General features: G+C 45.8%; 1 protein-coding gene across 1 annotated transcript in view; it reads right to left on the bottom strand.

Annotated features, from left to right (window-relative positions):
* Positions 1–19,206, bottom strand: part of NFATC2 (nuclear factor of activated T-cells 2) — a 98,478-nt gene that overhangs the window by 70,717 nt on the left and 8,555 nt on the right. The window contains exons 2-3 of the mRNA XM_009274061.2: positions 9,889–10,915; positions 8,421–8,589 (exon numbers count right to left, since the gene is read on the bottom strand). Coding sequence (XP_009272336.1) covers positions 8,421–8,589; positions 9,889–10,915 — 1,196 coding nt within the window. The remainder of the gene's footprint in view (positions 1–8,420; positions 8,590–9,888; positions 10,916–19,206) is intronic.

The following is a 19,206-nucleotide window of genomic DNA, read 5'->3' as shown; positions in this document are numbered from 1 at the left end:
GAGCATGATGCTCCCCCCGGACACGGGAGACCCAGGTGCGAGTCCTCGCTTGGCGCGAGGCTCTTCCAATTAAATAGACATTGGTCTTAAGAGAGGAAGGGAGGAACTAGAGGCTTAGCTGGATGGTGAAGCCCGTGAACAGAGAGCTCAGATGTGAGTTTACGGGACACTATCCACCCTGCATGAACTTCTCCCGCGGACACTTGAGCGCGCCCCGAACAGGATGAGTTATGTAGGCGTTACTGCTGCACCGGAAGTGTCCACATTCATGGCGAACAGCCATAAACTTGAACTCTGGTTAACTGCGCGCTAACTCCCCCACGTACAGTCCTGCAGGGAGATCACACACGAAAGAGTAGCCTAAATCTTGCATCTGCCTAATCCAGGCATATTCCTAATCCAAGGCATAACCCAGGCTGCCTGCATCTCACAGGTATCACACTCAAACCAGTTGGTATACTCTCCTTCCCCTTACCTCTGCCAAAATTACTTTCCATCCAAAGCAATGTATTTTGAATTAGGCTCAAAAGTTTCAATGAGAACTTTTCATTCATCTCTAACTCAAAGCAGGCTGGCCCATGGGAAAAGCCCCCAGCTCCCTCGAGGTACATTGTTCACTGATCATCTGCCCTGCACCTCTGCACCCCAGCTGCATCCCAACTGTACCATGGAGCGATCCTGCCTGTCCTTCTCTTAGGGGCGAGCTGCACTCGCTCAGCCGTAACATCTGGGTGACAGAGTCCCTTTCACACAGGGGGATGCAGACCCAGTTTAAAGACTTTAAGCAACAGAGGATGCAACTTATCTCTGGTTAAATTCTCCCAGTAGCTAATTATCCTCACTGTTATCCAGCGGTTCTCTTCTTGCGTTAGTTAGAGAAAGCATACAGGTCAGCTCTTCCTCTAATCTTGGTTTATTAGATATCATATTTGATATTCCATTTTTCAGTCCAGTCTCGCATCTAAACAAAAGTAAATTTCGGGCTCATCCATGTTTTCCTACACTACTTTTAATTTATCTAGCAATTTCATTTCCTCAGTGGCTCCACTGAGCTTTCAGATAGATAGATCTCAAGGCACAGCCACACTACCAGTACGCTAGCAGTGCAGTGTGAGGGATACTGACTGACCTACCCTTACATTTGATGGGATATTAGTTTTGAAGAGAATTTCCCAGATGTACCTAAAATCTGCGTTTTCAGAATTGCACATCTATCCCTGCAACAGCACATGTAACCACAGTAAATATATCTGCGACCCAACAGCTCAAAGCTCAAGAGGCACCTACAATCATCACAGTTGTGCAAACAAGCCCTGTAGTCCTGCAGGTAAATGAGGCGTGAAACGTGCAGTCAATCTGTCATACGCTGTTCTCGAGTTGGGGGCAGAAATCCCTGCAAGAGCCAAAAGCCGCCGAGAGCCTGCGCGAGGCTCCCGCTCGCTAGAAAAGGGAAGTGAGGGCCACAAGAATGGTACAAAGATGTTGCACAGCACGAGTCCAGCACAGCCTGCCCGCAGAAGTGCAAACACGCAGGGCTTCATCCCGGATCTCAGACTTCCCCTTCGCTGAACAGGGGGAGTTGGGAAGGTGGGCAGAAAAGGACAAACTCAACTCCTCCGAAGTGCCCTCAACAGTAAATCTTCCTGGTGGACAGACTGGTTTGGGTTTCAGCAGGAGCACATCTCCAACCTAGCCCCACTTGTGAGAGTGTGAATCACGGTATCAAGCTGTGATTTGGTTTTGAGTTTCCATCAAAGGTTCTGGTTTCACTAACACGCAAAGGAATTAGTTGAATGTTGGAAGTCACATACAGTTAAAAGTCAGGGCCCCATGGGAAGCCTAGGCTAGAAAATAATGTCTCTTTTGACTTAGAAACCACAAGAGAACACATACGGCAAAATTCAAATATAAAAGGAAAGTGGAACATACGTTTGTTATCGTAAAGCAGCTCCTGTGTGCTCCATTAACAACTCTACCGTTCCAGCCTCTTTTTATAAAAAAAAAAAAAAAAAAGGCAGTGAAAGTCACCCAAATTTTAAAAGTTAAAATCCAGGGGAAAGTTGGGTCAGCAGTGCTGAACAGGAGCCCCTCTCTGTACAGCTTTCCTGCGTTAAAGAGGAGAAGCGAGGAGGAGACCAGCACACGCAGGCGTGCAGCGCAACCTGTGCTGGGTCAGGGGTACCCTGTGGACCTCCCTGGTGATTTTAGGATAGCGGCAGTAGGCAGGGACTGAAGGCTCAGTCCGCTTAAGATATCTCCCCCTCCTGCTGTGGGAGGAGATGGGGAAGGAGGAGTCCGTGATGCTCTGACTTAAAGGAAATATTCCCTCTCTCCCAGCCCTGTTACTCATTTTAACCCACCGTGTTTGACTAAACAAAGACCCCACAATTCAGCAGCAGCCGAGGCATGTCGCGGGGATGTTGCCTTCCTGTCTGCAGGGGACCACAGCTCTGGCAGGGGCAGAGAAAGCTGCCGCCCGTCAGCGCACGGTGGCTGGGGAGCCTGTGCGGAGCCGCGGGCTGAGCCTCGCTGGTGGAGGAGGGCCCGAGTGCCGGGCTCCCGCTTCCTGGGGAAGCGCCCAAACCACTGAGCTGTTACCTAAGGGCAGGAGGCAGCGGCCCCGCCAGCCACTCCAGCCACCGAGACTGCTCTCTGCAAAGGTCCGGACCATGCTCGCCCCAGACGCAGGCTCAGCCGGCTCAGTGCCCGTCTGCCCGAGCATCCGAAACCTCCGTCTGCAGGAAGGTGCAAACTTTCTGGCTGAAGAGTGAGTTTTAACCGCCCCGAGTCGGGGACCACTGATGCAGGGTGTGCTCTGGGCAAGGTCCTGCCTTGGAAAACTGGGGCAACATCCTCAGCTGCTTTTGAACACTGCAGCCTCAGGTTGTGCTGAATGGATTCGATTATCTGACACAAGCAGTGGAAAAAAGCAGGTTTGTTGATGAAGAACTGAGTTAATAATGTGGTGGAAGTGAGAGAAACAAAGTGAGACAAGCAAATGAGTTACTGATTACTTATAGGCTGGTTTTCATTCAGAAGTATTTGAGCCTTTTGTAAAGATAAATTAGAGAAGCAATATATCAGGGAAAGGATTTGCTAAGATGGCAATTAAAAAACACAAAATGCCAGTTAGGCACACTCCTTTGAGAAAATGGCTACAAATTACTGTGCTGAAGAGCAATGTAAAAAACCAGGCTCCCCAAGGATTGTTTACAGCACGCTAAGTCCAAAACACACAGGTGCTTGGGGAAAAAAATAGAAATTAAAAGAAAAAAAAAAAGGAAAAAGGTTTATATTTACTCTTTGACCCCAAGTCTTAGCTGAGTTCTCATAAACAGATTTTTAACAAAATGATATACCTCAGCCTCTCTACAGTCCATGGCAGATGCACATCTGAGATTGATGCCCTGTGTCACTGCTCTCAATTCTATGAGGTGAATGCAGCAGTAAATCACCCATTTATCTAGCATCAATTATCTCCAAGGACCCCAGAGGACTTCAGAATGTGGGAAGATTATGATGTGAAATGGATTTGTCTCATTTGTACCCATGGGCTGCAACACATGTAAATGCAACCACTTCTAATGAAACGAGTACGGATCAGCCATCCACAGTATGTGGACAATCATTTACATAAATCAACTGCTCATCTTCCCTAAAAGCTTTTCCTTTCCCTTCTACTTCCCTTGAAGGAAGGACAAGGGTTCTGCTTAGAAGTCCCTGAAATATCTCACAATCGTGCGAAATATCATTTCCATCTTGAAAAAAAAATCTGGCTTCATGCAAAGCAGTAGGAAAAAAACAGAACCACTAAGTTTAATGAACATCTTCCAAATAATATTTTTATGGCTTTTAAGAGATCATAGTTTCTGCTTGAACATGGGGTGAAGCTCATCCAAACCCAACCTTTGGTACTGAAAAGGCCTTTCCTTCTCATCACTGCCTTAAACAGTTCAAAGACAGGACAACCTTTGCTGAAGAACAGGAAATCTGTCTCTTCCTGAAGCAGAGAGGTTCTTATTGCCACTGTGGACAGTAGGTGAAAGACACCTATGCCAGCATCCAGTGCTACTCAAGCAGTACCACATGCCCTGTTTCCCCTTGACAACAGGATAGCAAGCAATGCCAACAACCCAAAAAATTTAGTTTCCCCTAAGAGGTGAGAGTTCCTAGAAGGATTATTGAAAACAATACTGTGAGAGATCTCAAGGAATCACCTAGTTCATCTCTCCTGTCCCAAGCAGAATTCAAATATATCCATCTCCTTCCTAGCAGATGTTTGCCTAAAAGCATGCAAAGATGGAGATTTTTACCTCTCTGGGCAGGGCGTGCTGCCGCGGGGTGAACTTGGACAGATCTAGGTTTGTGTTTGGATTGTCACCTCTATCCCAATCACACCCATAAGCTCTTTGCACGGGAGCAGTAACTGCCTTTCCTAATGGACAGTCTCTTCCAAAGCCTTGACTGGAGCAGTTGGGTACAAATAAGCAGCTGTCCCTCAACATCAGTGAAAAAGAGTTGGAAAGGAGGAAAACAATCATGCCTACCCCTCCTCTGCAGTCTCAGTGACCAGATGGACCTGCAAGATGCTAGGTGCATGCAAACTTCAGCTTTGTCCTTGCCACGCAGGATTTCCTCGCTGTTCTCCGTGACTTAACATCTAGGGGATACTCACACTGGCATTCAACTTACAACCCTAAAATAGAAGTGTGAGTTTCTCTACAGTTAATAGCAAGCTGTAGTTTCCTCCCAAGAGTGACTCACAACACCTAAACTGGGAGCCTACACTTCTCCATGTGACTCTAGATGGCCTCTGAAGTTAGATGGTGTGAACATTATATGAGATGCATGGCTTCTCTCTTCCTCCCCCAGGCAAAGTAAATGCCCTCTTCTGTGTGACCCATCTAGCCAGAAGTTTTGATTAGCCAGACTCTTCTCCTGCCATGCTTGGAGTGCACAACCGGTGCAGAGTCTCGTGCACAGACTCTCGGGGCTAGACACGTGAAGAAGAGGAAGCAGCATCAGAAAGATAAACCACAAGATAAGGTCTGGAGGATATGAGATCTGCTGGCCTGTAGCTTCAGAGCACCCAAAAGAAGAAACTTGCATGCAAAACTCAGTTTTCAAAAAAAAAAAAAAAAAAAAAATTGCAGGCCAACACCTTGCTGCAAAAACTAGCCAACATCTCTTCCCCCAGAAGGTTCAGCTGGATAATTTAGTCACAATTTAGAATTAGAAAATTCAGAAAAAAGTTTAAAACCACATTATATTTTAGAAAAGGTAATAAAAATAGTGGAATAGCAGTCTATTGAAAGTGGTTGTAAAATGTATGGGACATGAATGAGACGTTCAGCCTCAGTATAAATCCCACCGCTTTGGTGGGCCGCTCCCACTCAGGGCAAGCTTGGCTTCTCAGTATTTAAGTCCAAGCGTTTGAGAGACAGCACTGGATTCAAAGAAGTTGCTACGGAGAGGTCCTAGTGCTCCAGAAAATCCCAAGGACGGTGTGTTCCAGCCTGTCATTTGAAAAGTGCTGTGGGTCCCCAGCGCCAGGTCTGCAGCCGGCAGGAGAACCCCAGCCCTGTCACCCCTGCGTCAACACTGCCATTCCTGCTCTGGGGCCTAACACAGATAGCACTTGTTGAAAACTAATTTAATTTAATTTCTTACAACCAGTTGCCTTTAACTCATGCAAACTTTCCTCAACAGCATCTACCTTTTAAAAATCTCTCCTGTTTCATTTTCTCTGTTTCTGTACTGTTTGCATCTGACAAGAACACAAAAGTTAAAATTCACTGAGGGGAAAAAAGAGAAAAAAAACACCCAACACCTCGAAGCCAAATAACTTATGACATGAAAGCTTTGGATTTTACTAGCCTTGCTGAGTTTCAGATGTCATAAACCATACAGGTACAACTATCTCATTGCTCTGCACCCATATGAACCTTGTTATGTTAAAGTGAACACAAATCCAACGAATACTTCCAGGTTTATAATAAACCTTCACAAAGAAACTGTCCATATTTTCCCCATATGCAGGCACAGCTGTGCAAAGGCACATCTGCTCGGGAAACTAACATGGATCTTTGAATTTATATTTTAAGATCCTTAAGCTTGATGGCGAATTATGATAAAACTAGGAATATCAGTTCCTGTCTCCAACAGAAAATATAAATCCCTCATTGATTGATATTGATTACAGGAAGGAAACAAAGCACTTATATTTCCCCATGTCACGAGAAACTCCTTCATTGCAATAAACATCCGGTTGATAGGAATATCTTGGGAAGGTAAACGATACTGTATTTGTAAGCAAACTGAGAAAAGAACAAGTGCTGATTGGCCATATAGTTCATACATCCATGTAGCTCCAAACACACCACAGCGGGCTATGAGTTTGTCAGAGTCATAAACTACAAAGATTGCATACATTAAGGTATGTCAAATGTGATTGCTATTTATTATTATCCTGCACCCTTTACTCAAATATCCAGTCCATACATGTAAGTCCAGCTCAACCAAAGTAAACAAATTCATTGATTTAACAATTTGTGGCTTGATTTTAAAAGGGGCTGAGCCTGCAGGGGAATATCTAACATATGTTTGAAGTTAAGCACAAGCCAACCCAGTGAAATTAGTGATATTGATCACATGCTTAAAATTAAGCATAAACTTCAACATTTTCCTGGTCCATGCTTGCCATAGCAAGTCCTGAGTGTGACAGGAACACCTGCAGGACGCACCCCAGCTTTGCCTAGTGAAAGCTGTAGCTGTGGCTGATCTGTGCAGTTGCCATACCTCATTACCAGCAACATGGCCCTGACACCTTGCAACCCCGACCAAAAGCCTGGCTTTCCTTCCTGAATGGCACTGGCTGAAATTGGGAGGAAGTGAGTGAGAAGACTGATGTGGCCCCGAGTGGCTTCAGTGCAGCTACTCAGCCATTATTTTACATTACCCTTTGAAAAGTGAAGGAAAAGCCCTTCACCCTCCACAACAGAATAAGGGTTCAGCGAAACCACCTTCCAGGTCAGCAAAGGGCCAAATTTTGTTACCTCCATCACTGTCAGCTTGGATTTCGTTTCCTGATTTCAGCAGGGTGACTTCCCGTCTCACAAGCATAGCTAGGACCAGAACTGGCCTCTTTAGAGCAACAGAAATGATACCTCAAGATATAAAATTATTTTTCTGTAGTGACATCAGCCCAAATCACGAGGGAGCTCCTGCCTGAACTCATTCACCCTTTCTCTATAAAATTACAAAGCCGACAAACATGCCCTCTCTGTATCTACAGCTTTATAGAGGCCAAACTTTTTCTTTAAATCATCCCCACTGCTACGTAATTATCTTGCCCTGCTGTCTCCTTATCACACGGCTACTACAGCCAGTACAGGTTTCCCTGTGGTGGTGTACATCCAGGACAAAAAGAAGGCAGTGTTACCACAGACGACAAGCAGAGCTGCATGCAAGGTGGGACACGGCATCAGCAAGTTACATATAAACCAGGCACTACATTGAAATGGATGTACTGAGTGCTTGAATTACACACGGGTGAAATTCTCTGACCTAAATTTAAATGGGCTTAAAATTAGAAGTTCTACCACGTAATCAGAGGACAGAAAAAAAAAAAAGAGTAAAATTGCTAAGGAAAAAGCAAATGCATGAAAGACATTTCTAGCAAAAGGCAGCTGTCAACTCTGGGGAAACTCCAGTTCAACATCCATACCTTCCTAATCCAACTGCCATCGAGGTTAATGAAGGTTGCTTTGCCTTTCCTTAAACCTCAAGTGAATGTGTAGGAGTCATGTACAGTTTGGCTGTATGGACCGGAGAGGAGCTGAGGTTAGATACAGCCAGAAACACAGGTAGCAACTCTGCCGCATGGACTTGCTCTGCAGAACCTGGGGGAGCACGGCCCCAAAACCCTCACTCACCGCTGGCAGGAGGACGTGGTACTGCAGATCTAACGTGATCTGCTAGTTATTTTAAATCTGAGTTTGGCAGGTCACTGGGCTACACTGACTTTGAAAGCCAGGCTTGATGTTTGTACATTTTCAACGTTACAAAAAGCCCTAGCTGACACAGACGAGTCTGTTCTCAATATAAAAGCGGCTCAGCTGGAATTCAGGACAGCTGGACATCCATCTTACGACAGAGTTGGGTCACAGGAGGTTTAACACATAGCCCAGAAAAGGTGGCAAATATTTTGCCTAAGTTTCTGAGCTTTCACAAGCTAACCCAAACCAACTTTACAAACATCTAGGACTTCACCACAGTTCAGCTTCAGGCACTTTATGCACATCTACAAGCACACCCAGGTTCACATGGTCCTGCTCTTTCAGGGTCAGCCCCCAGCAAGGCTTTCGAAAATGAACTCACCCTCCACGTTTCCTCTACAGAGTTGTTCTCCAGTCCCTTACCTGGACGACGGGGTGGCCTCCGGTCGGTGCCTTGACGGCCCCTCGGCTTCCCTCCGTTTCGTAGTGCGCCCGGTGGTGGGGCTTCGGCTGTACCTCGATCCGCAGCTCGTAGGAGCCAGACTGGCTGGAGAGCGGCCACTCGAGGGGCGGGAGCGACTGGACAGGCAAACTGGGCAGAGAGAGACCACACCAGCTGAATCTCTTTAGCACTTTATTTCTCAAAGCCCTGATCCCTTCTTCCTCCAAGTACCCCACCGGGGCTGCTCTTGCTGAAACGGAGTCTGCTATTAATTTCAACGAGAATATGCTGTCCTGCTCACGTTTGATTACAAACTCTGCTGAACTTCAGGACGAACATAATAATTTCTGTGGGCCCATCTCCTTGCAGAAGAGAATAGAATATTTCTGTTTAAGAAACAGAAATATCTGTAGCAGTTATATTTTTTCAAAGACCCCCCCTCTTTTATCTAGCTTTTGCTGTGCATCTTAAACTTTGATCATAGAACATATATTGTGAAATATTAACTCCATTTACCATTACTTACCAGTTGCGTAAATTAATATTATTTATGATTTCCATAAATATTAAAATGCATACAAATGAAATGCTAAATATTCTTACCTGATACTAGTTTTCCTGTTATCAAAATACACAAGGGTTTATAACATGAAATTAATACATTGTAATGTACAACTAGAGCTTGCACTGGATTTTAAACAACTCTTATTTTGTTAGTACAAACTGCTGCCAGGACCGATCTAACAAGCCAAGGAAAGTCACAGCCCATGTTCTTTCGCTCGCAATTTGTGTTTAGCAGCACGGGATAACGTCAGCGTGGGGACAACCTTGCTGCCGAGTGGGATGGCAGGGCTGACAGGGTGCCAGTGGTGACTGCACACATTTGGCAACCTCCGTCCTGGCAGACACGCACCACTCAGGGCCCAGACCTGCATGCCGCCAGTGCCAGACAATGGAGGGAGTTGATGAGGGGAGTGCCAACGACTGAGATTTGCGTTAAACAACAATTAACAAATTAACAACCAACAATAAGTCACTTGGGGTTGACCGAATGCTCAGTCTGACTTGGAGCAGCGTGCTCTATTTTGAATCAGGAAATATTTAAAGTATTTTCATCCCTGAAGGAAATTTGTAAGCGAGACATTCTCTGAATTTAGAAAAGTGATCAAACCATTTTCTTCAAAAGCAGCAGGATGGAACGAGAGTGTTAAGCCTTTGTCGTATGCTACGCTATCAATGAACCACTTTGATGATGTTTCTTCCAAACCCAGATTTTTTCATCTCTCGGAATCCTAATGGATTGGGCTCCCATTAACCAATGCTGTCCCTGAGCACTTCGCTCTGGTGTGCAACAGGATCTGCCCAAGGAAACACTCCCTAGGGATCACTATGCATGACAGAGGACATCACGCCATGAGAAAACACACAACCACGAGAAGTATTACATACCTGCAGATAGGTATTGCAGGCACCAGTTGCTTTGTCCAGGATGGAGGTACCAACAAAATTGATTCTGGGGCTGAGTTTCTCCTGTCCTCCTGCTCACAAGGCCCGTGGAAGTCAACAGTCTGAAAGACGTGACATGGAATGCTGTTTTTGTGGGAAGGCATTGATGAAGGATCAGGGCTGGTTTTCCAAATTTTCGTGGGAACACCACAGGCAGGATCCGTAGGAAGGCTGTTCATAGCATCCATGGAAAGAGAAGCGCTGGGCAACTGTGTGTAAGTAACTGAAGAGTTGTCTTCTCTCAAGGGGATGCGAGGAGAGGATTGTGGAGAGGGGGTCCTTGACTGTCGTGGAGAAGTGGAAGGCAGCTGAGTACTGTAGAGCTCAGTGCAAGAGTACCTCCGTTTTGCACCTGGTGATGAAGACCTTGAGTTGGGACAGGGTGATGGTGAATGTCGTCCCAAGCAGGTTTCCTCCGTGATGCTTGTTCGTGGTGACATTATTGGAGAGGTTCTAGGAGAATAATGAGTATGGATGTTTTGAAACTGTGGACAAAGGTCATCACTAGGACCATTATTTGGTGAAACACATGGTGATGTGCAAGGAGATACATTTGTCTCTGAAATGAAACTTGCAGAGGAGCCGCTACTAGCTGGGCTCAAACACAGTGGTTCTCTGTAGCCCTCAAAGCCAGGGACAGGCAGGGTAACCCTTGGGCTAGTGGTAGCTGAGTTTGACTGATGTTCTACCAAAAGAACATCTGTGTCTCTGCTGCGGAAGGGACCCCCTGAATGAATCAGTTCATGATATGGAGTAATTTCAATCCTAGGGCTCGGAGCAGAGGCCCCTGCAGCGTTGGCAGGGTGTGTAGGTATTGTCCCTATGCTATCTGGCTGTCCATATCTGCCCATGGGATCTGCAGAAAGGCTAGAAAAAGGCAGGGGGCATGGCTTGAGGCCACAGTCCAAGACATCATGAGCGTATGTAACTCCAGAGGGTGGGCTGTTGGTTTTATGTGGAGTCGGTTCTTCTGGAAAAAGAAGGGTCTCTTTAAGACTATAAATACTATTACAGAAGCTGAGCAATCATGGATTTAAAAAAATGCATATTTATAAACTGGTTGTGATCTGATATTAGGTAAATATTTGTTTAATTATTTTTAACTGCAATTAATGCTTGTGAAAAGTACTGGATTAACAGCCAGGGAAGCTCAAGTGCTCAGAGCAGATGCAGCATGGACAGAAGCACTGCAAACACCTCCACACCGCCTGGCCGGGCTCCCTCTACCTGAGCCCTGAGCTAGAGGGATCACCTGGAAGGGTCAGCAACACGTCAGCCTCTCGGCCCATTCCAATGCTGGCCTTCCTGTTCTTTCTGCCAAATACACCCCTTAGCACCAACTGGGGTGTTGTGACTTTGGTCAGCTTTTGTCAACCAGGAGCTGAACTGAGACCATCACGTCACAAAACCACTTCCAAATAGGTCTACGTAAAACCAAAAGGTTGAGGAACAGCTTTTGGTGAAGGGAGAAAAACCCTTCTCACACAGCAAAGTCCAGCCAGAAAAGGCTTCATGAAACCAAAGCTGAGCTCAAGCTCTTAAATGAAAAAGTCAGTTCTGTGTGATGATTTGTTTGGCTCCATATCATATCAACAAGTTTTGGTGACAGGTTTCACATGAGAAAGCACCAGATGATCAGAAAACACATTCACAGATATTAGTTAGAAAAGAGAGAGAGAGAGAAAAGATCCAGTCCCATGTTTACAGGCAATCACTTTCCAATTTCAGCTCAAGGAAAGTCTTGGCCAGAGAGGGATTATAAAATACACAGTAACAGGTAAGTGTTCAGTGCAACCCTCTCTCCTGGTGCAAAAAATCCTCAATTTTCAGAGATTCTCAGTCTTGCAAACTGTCCCCAGTTTGCAGAGTACAGGGATGCTTCTAGGCAATACAGAATTCCCACCGGCATTGCTGAGCCCAGTTCTGGTCTCGTCCCAGCACCCCATCTGGTGCTCAATGCCAGCGGCATCCGAGAGGGCAGAGTCATGCCAAGTATCCCTGGGACAGACCCCTCGACGTACATCAGCTCCTGCAGCTTCCCCAGCCTGAGAGCGGAATAATATTTGTCATTACACAAAAGCATGCAAAATGTTCTCAGGATTTTTGTATGTTTTTAAAGATTTCAATGTATCCAGCAGGAAATATCTGAAACAGCTCCACAGTTTGAGATTAATTCACACTATCTGCTCACCCTTGTGTCAGTATGTGTCATAGGCAAAGAGGGTTTCATTTAAATATTTAAATAACTGTTCCAGCATTTTCTCCCACTCCTACACTACATGAGGCAGCATTTCCCATGAGCAAATAATATTGTACATCAAGCCAGGCAGGAGCTGACTGTGCTTTCTGCAAAAGTACCAAAAGATCGTAGTGAAACTTTTGCACACAGAGAGACTGTGATTTAATTTCAGGGGTTTCTGTTCGTTTTCAGTTTTAAACGCTTCTTAGTGTGAAAGCAAAATCCTCCACTGATTTTTGACTGCTACTTTTTGTGCTCAATGTTTTGCACAACCTGGAGAAAACTCCACGAAAAATAAAAATGTAGCAGGAACTGCTGAGCCTTCGTGTTTAGCGGGAAACCCCAACCAGCCGACCAAACAAACCAGCACACAGAAAGTCTATGTGACGGGATGGGAGACGACTGGGAGAGTCCAGCTTGCAAATTTCTTAAGGTTCCCTCTGGCTTTTAATCTCAGCACACAGCTGTTTTGGGGATGGGAAAACAGCAACGAGCAACTGAATTTTGAGCCGAACATATTTTTAGCATCGTTGATCTTGGATATCAGAGCTTTGTCACTCACAGGATTACCAGGGCATTCACATCACTCAAACTCTGATGCATCAAGCCTAGACATTGATGCTACAATTCACTTTGAATAAAATTCATCACTCCTTCAGACTCAATAGAGCAACACACCCCTCCGCAGTCACACAAAACATCACTCCCACTGCTTTCAGAAGAATCACTCCCATTTAAATTGACGCAAGAGAGCAAAATCAGCACCAAGCAGAGCGAGGCTTGACGCCAGGACTTGAGGCAGGACTCGTACAGTGATCAGCAATCGCAGAAAAGTTCTCCAGGCTGAACAGCTTCACATCAAGGAACAGGCGACCGTTTCAGTTCCCCATTCAACACAGCTACAGTGAGAGCTGCCCCCACCGTACACATTAAACCACCTTGTCTGTGCCAGATACACAGACAACAGATAAAAAATTACAACTCCTCACAACACATGTTGAGCAGCAAAGCTGGCACGTATAGATATGTCTTGAGGGGTATGGAGAAAGCAAACATATATTTTTATGTGAACCTGTAATTTTTAAAGTCTTCTGAATAACAACCACACACCACCACCCACGCTTTCTGCCTATTAAAAATTGGGCTTTAGACAACCCAAGTTTTCTTTGCTTTTCTCTGGAATATTGTGTTTAAATGAGCACTTTCATCCTTGGCATTCACCCTCCAAGAAGATCCATGTTCCAGATATTAATAACAATGCTTACGCACAACAACAAGCTACAACATGCCCTCGCCTTCATATAGCACTCTCGCAGAGCCCTCCTCTGCAGTGCTTTACAGGCCGTGCAAACCGGGATTGCTCACTCAGCGCTCACAGGCAGCGAGCGAGGCAGGCACCCTTTGCCAAGCAGACAACACCCACAGCCTTCTGTAGAGCAAAAATATTTAGTTTCCCCCCACATGGCAAATTATCAATAAAGCAGGCAGCTGCACAGGAATGTGGGCAAGACTGCAGACAAGAAAACCTCGGCTCGTTTGAAGAGTGCCTGGGGAACCGCGCCAGGTAGAGATGCCCAGAGGCTGAGGCTGCGTCTCGGGCAGGGGAGAGGCTGCCGGCCCTGACTCATCGGCACGGCTTCGTCAGGACCCAGGGCTTGGGGGGTTTGGGGAGATCTCCTGACCGAGTCCCAGCCCTGCATAACTTCAGAGGTACAATGAAATCACTGTCCCGGGTGCTATTGCCCACGCCTGTGATGTCACGGTCTGTTGCCACGGAAACACTGGTGATGCTACAACGCAAGGCTCTGACCTCACCAGGGGAGGGAAAAGGGGTGGTTGGGTGAAGCAGCACGTGCTGCTCTCCGGAAGTAAACGGCTCTTCCATCAAAATTGGGAGAAATTGTGCTTTTTGCTTCAGCAGGAGGGGACTGGCTACCCCGCCTCCCGGCCAACTTGGCTAAGGCAGGCTGAGGTTTGGAATCCGCTTGAGGAAGGGACAGACCCGAGCCAACAGCCCAGCTTCCCCAGGCGAGCACCACGGGAGTTCGGTTTTGTAAACAATGTCAAGCTCCTGCCTTTGAGAGGGGCTGCAGGGGACAGGGACAGGTTGCTCCCTGGCAGCCCAGCTGCTTTCTCTCTGCATTTACAGAGACCAGCAGGAACATGGAACAGCCCGGGGCACGGGAATGTCTCCAGGCGGATGGCCCCAGCAATACCCATGCTTCTGCCTGGGCTGCCAACGTGAGCTTGGTTAGGGTGGCAGGAGCTGAGGACAGCAAACCTTACACTGCTGGCCCTCTGCCACACTGGAGATGGCAGGAGGCAGCCCTGCCACCCACCAGCTGGGCTCCCCAAGGAGGTGAAAGGCCATTGCACCCCCTCACAAGAGAATAATTATGTGACAGATCAGCCTAGCAAAGGTGTTTTTCAAGAACTGAAGCAGCTTTGAAACCTTTATGCAGATGCCCCAGAGGTACAGCTTTGCACCCAAGGCTGTGCCACCTTCAAGGGTTCATCTGTCCCTGCATATTGCATCCCAGAACACAGACTGAAATACTCCTGCAAAGAACTGTCCTTTCCACTGCTTTTCTGATGGACAGCTCAGCGAGCAGCTCAGCAGCTTCAGCACAGCTCCTCTGACACCCCTCTGCATGTGCAGTTACAGTGCTTCCCCACCTCCCTTCACTTGGGCATTTCCCAGCCTGAGGTTTCACTGCTGAATCATCCTCTGACTCAGTACCAAAAGATCCTTCTTGTTTGAAAGGGGGTTAAAAGAAAGCAAGCTTCACACCCAGACAACACTGGCACCTCCTCACATTCTCAGTCAGCTTTACTGCCAGCAAACAGCCTACTCCCCTGGGTCACCCAAGCCTCACGACTAGGGAAGTCCTACCTCCACCCCCCCCAGGACCCCACCCAAACTGCCTCCAAGCTGCCAGCTCTTACTCCCCCCTTTTTTCCATAGCCTTTACCCAGTTACTAGTTCACAAGACCATCTCTCCTCTTCCCACAACAGGGAATGGAAGCAGGGCTCTGCGTCCTACCGTATGGTAAACAAACAGCAAACCAGCTCCTATAGACAGACTCATGAAGCATTGCCTGCAGCGTGCAGGCAGCTCCACCAACCACCCTCCCCAGGGGGGTACCTTCAGGACTGCCCTTAGTGCTGATTAGCTAGAAGAGTTAAAACACAGGTGAAAAAGATCAAGGGATTTAAGTTTCAAGGCCTTAACCCTTGATTTGAAAAACTCCTTTTCACACACCTCTGAAAGGCAGAAAGGAAAACCCACACCGGGTCCTGCTGGGCTCCAGAGATTTCCCAAGCCGGACGGGACGCACACCAGCGTGTGCGCACATGGCTTTGCAAGGGCCCACCCTCTGCTGTTTTTTAAACAAGGCAGTAACACCAAAGCCATTCAGTCAGCCAAACGTGACCCTGCCAATTAGCATGAAATTAGGGAATAACAGATCACCCAAGCAACTGCATTCCATGATGGGTTTATACAAATCATCATCTAGGAAAAGCTAAAGATAGCTGTGTGCAGGGCAAGGGAGTCACGGGAGGGCAGGGGGAGAAGTTCGGTTTTGACCTCACGTCTGTTTGCTGCAGTGCAGCTCCTGGAATTTAAATGGAGTTCCTTATTTGCATAAGTAAGAGTCCAATTTTTTTTTAATTAATTTGCTTACTGTCATTTGAAGGGGCCAGCCCAGAGCTTTTTTGCATTTTTCAAAAGCCGAGTTGTCTGTTATTTGCACTAGCTGCTTGGAAACTCAAAGTGAAAGTTGGTTTCCTGAGTGAAATCTGGTATTCTCTGTTACATGTGCATATTTGTTTCTTTACTGCAGGGCTGCCGCTGAACACTGCCTCCTGTGTTACTGAGCCAGTCACCAGGACGGAGCTGCGAGCACTTTTTTTTTTTCCTTTTAATAGCTTTGTATTGGGGAGAAAAAGAAGAAACGAGGCAAATTATACAGGGCTTGACACCTACAAAACGTGGCAATGTCCCTGGGAGCCTGTCTACATACAAACAAGCATTCAGAGGAATATTAATATTTATAGATGGTCCCTGCTTCCCCTCTCTATATTATACATACATAGACCTTGTAGATTCATATCACCAGATGCAATGTAAGAGTCTGCTGAGCTACAGCAAAGGCTTGAGCCTACAAGAAAATACTCTTTCCCGTTTGCATTCTCACCTGCTGTCTTAGGGCAAGATTTTGTCTGGAAACTTATTTAAAGATGAGTTTTGTTTGGATTTTAAGTTTCAAAACACACCTCAGAGGATCAGTTCTCAGAAGGGTTAACCTCAAATATTAAAAATTATGTGGCAGCTTTACCTATCAGTGGATCATCACACAGTGAACACAGAACAGAAACACATGAAGTGAGCTGCTGAAGCAGAGCACTTGTCTGGCTTTTCAGTATTTTGTCTCTCATAGAGGCCAACAGCAGGTATTATGGAATAATACACAATGCAGTTCGGAGAACTTACTCGTCTGGGACTCCTATTTGCAGGAGATAGTTCAAATGCTCGTTGACTTTCTGTCAATCTTCTCCACTGAGAAACAAGGATATTCAGCACCTTTCAAGTTTGAAATAAGCTAAAACTTAGGATACCACTAGCAATACCTCCACGTGTATCTCTCAAGGGAATGATTCTAACACATTTTTTTAAAAGGAGATAGAAAACATCTTCAATGCCCAAGTGAAATCACAATTTCAGCCTAACAGCACAGGATACCCGCTTTACCCAAACTTCCCAAAGCCTGTTCACCTGGGCACATCTCTGAGTTCAGTCTGCTGAAGGCAGATGTTTCTGGTTTGCAAATGCTGAGAAGAAGATAGCTAATTAAAGTCTGGCAAGTAAGGGTAAAAATAAAAGGCATATGGAAAATGGCACTTTGTACAGCGCTCCTGCTTTTGGAAATGGCTGGCTTAGAGCGGAATATCTAATATTAATAATATTGACCATAGGATTTTTATTTACCCTTTTTTCCCCTGTTGCTTTTATAGCAGTCCATGTTCCTGTTGTCTCAGGCACACATAAGCACTACTGAATGCCAGCCGCTTTCAGTAAGGATATTTCTGGCATTTCCATGGCAACAAGTTGTGATATAGATCCTACTTTTAAAACACAAGCTTAGGTGGATACTGTCAAATCCCAACCTTTTAAAAAATTGTTTATCAGAAATAAGCTTTCATCCCAATCCATTCCTAGAGCCCCAAATTTACATCCCCCCCCCCAAAAAAAAAAAAATTAAAAATCACTTTTAGCATGTTTACAGAGATTTGTTATTATAGGACTTGTCGTGAGCGGTGGGTGGAGCAGGCCAGACTGAGGAAACCAGAGCCTCTTTCAAACGGGCTTTGAACATAGGAACCAGACTGAAGTGCTGGGATCCACAGACACTCCTATGGTTTTGGTTCCATTTTGAATCCTCCACTGAAAAGGACTTGTTTTCCCAACTGCAGTTCAGACGAGGCCAGAATCGCACATGAACAACGAGCATCATTTACCACCGGCATGTGGATAAAGCCCTTTCTCAAAATTTGAACATTTTCTGTTCTCGTGTAAACATGCTTTAATCTTTTGTACATTAAAGGTCACGGATGTATACTGGATTGCTTACAGACTCTAGCTGGTGCCTTTTCAAAGTGAGGGAGAATGTTCTCCAGATTACAATGCTAGTATATATGGTTGTGATTTTTTTTTATGCTAATGATTTCCATCTTTGGAACAAACAAAATTACTACTAATTATGGTTTCCAGTCATTCAAAATGTGGAGAAAGCAGGCTCAAGAAGGAAGTTACTTCTACTACAAGGATACACTGCTCTGCATTTATGTGGTCTGAAGATTAAACTTTCTACCCCCCACCTACGTACTATTATATTCTGTGGAACTTCCCACTCAAGGCTTCACAGCAGTACTCTCTACTATAAAGACGTGAAAAAAAACCAGCATCTGAAGCTTTCACTGAGATTTAATGTATTTTCATTAAAATCACTGACTTCTCCCCATCGCGGATTTATTTTAGCATGGTTTGAACTACATTAAACCTTGAAAGAAAATTCAGCTTTGTACATTTGATGACATTAACCATCCTCACTCAGCTTTGATGCTGGTGCACATCTGTATATTTAAACAAGTATACAAAGAATAAAACTCAGTAGCAACTCTCCATTTTGCTAATGATACCACGATTCAGGCCTAATAGGTCTCCTCCTGCACTGTCCCCTAGGCACACATCTCTTTCTTCAAATGCCCTAGAGAAATGCCGCCTCTCAGCTGTGCAGAATCAAAATGAATGTATCTTGGAAACAATATCCCAGCAATTCTTTACTCTGGGTCCTATCTCTTTTGGCTTTGTCTGGTTTACACAAATCTGTATTTTATGGGATAGGAAGTATCGCTTTTTAGTATCATCAACAGATAGAGTTATCATTTAGAAAGTCAGGGAATACTTTGCACAGTGGTTTTAGTATCACAGACTTGCATAAACTCAGAAAAGTAGGAGAACAGTCTGCAAATCTTTCTTTTTTTTTTTTAATTTTAACTTACGCTTCTGGTGTTTGGACCCAAACTGGAAACTAGATCTCCCCAGCTCCTTGCCATCCAAGCAGGATGGTCAGACTCATCGCAGGTAACTAACTCCTTGGGGCTCCTAGACCCCAGCGCTCAAGCTGCCTTTTTGTTTCCAGAACACCCTCTACCATGATGATGATGGTCTCAAGGACACCAACCGAGCTGAGCTCTTCTGCTTCGTCTTTCACAGCTGTGCTCTGATACCCATGTACACAACTCTGTAAATAATAGGAAGGTCCCACGGCCGCTTTCAGATGCTCCATCACCAGATGGGGACCATGCCACCTGCCGCCAGTGACGGTGACCGCTCGCAAGCACCTGCTGGCTAAAGCAGCACCGCAAAACCCGAAAAGCCCAGCCCTGAGCACAGCCCGTCAAGCAGCACACCGCTCGGCGTCCATCGCCCGGTCCCGGGCGGGCACTCAGACCGGGG

Source organism: Aptenodytes forsteri, unplaced genomic scaffold (assembly GCF_000699145.1).
Source record: "Aptenodytes forsteri isolate BGI_AS27 unplaced genomic scaffold, ASM69914v1 Scaffold159, whole genome shotgun sequence".
In the NCBI taxonomy this organism is placed as follows: domain Eukaryota; kingdom Metazoa; phylum Chordata; class Aves; order Sphenisciformes; family Spheniscidae; genus Aptenodytes; species Aptenodytes forsteri.
Note: the sequence above shows the minus strand (reverse complement) of the source record. Positions and strands in the feature narration are given on the sequence as shown.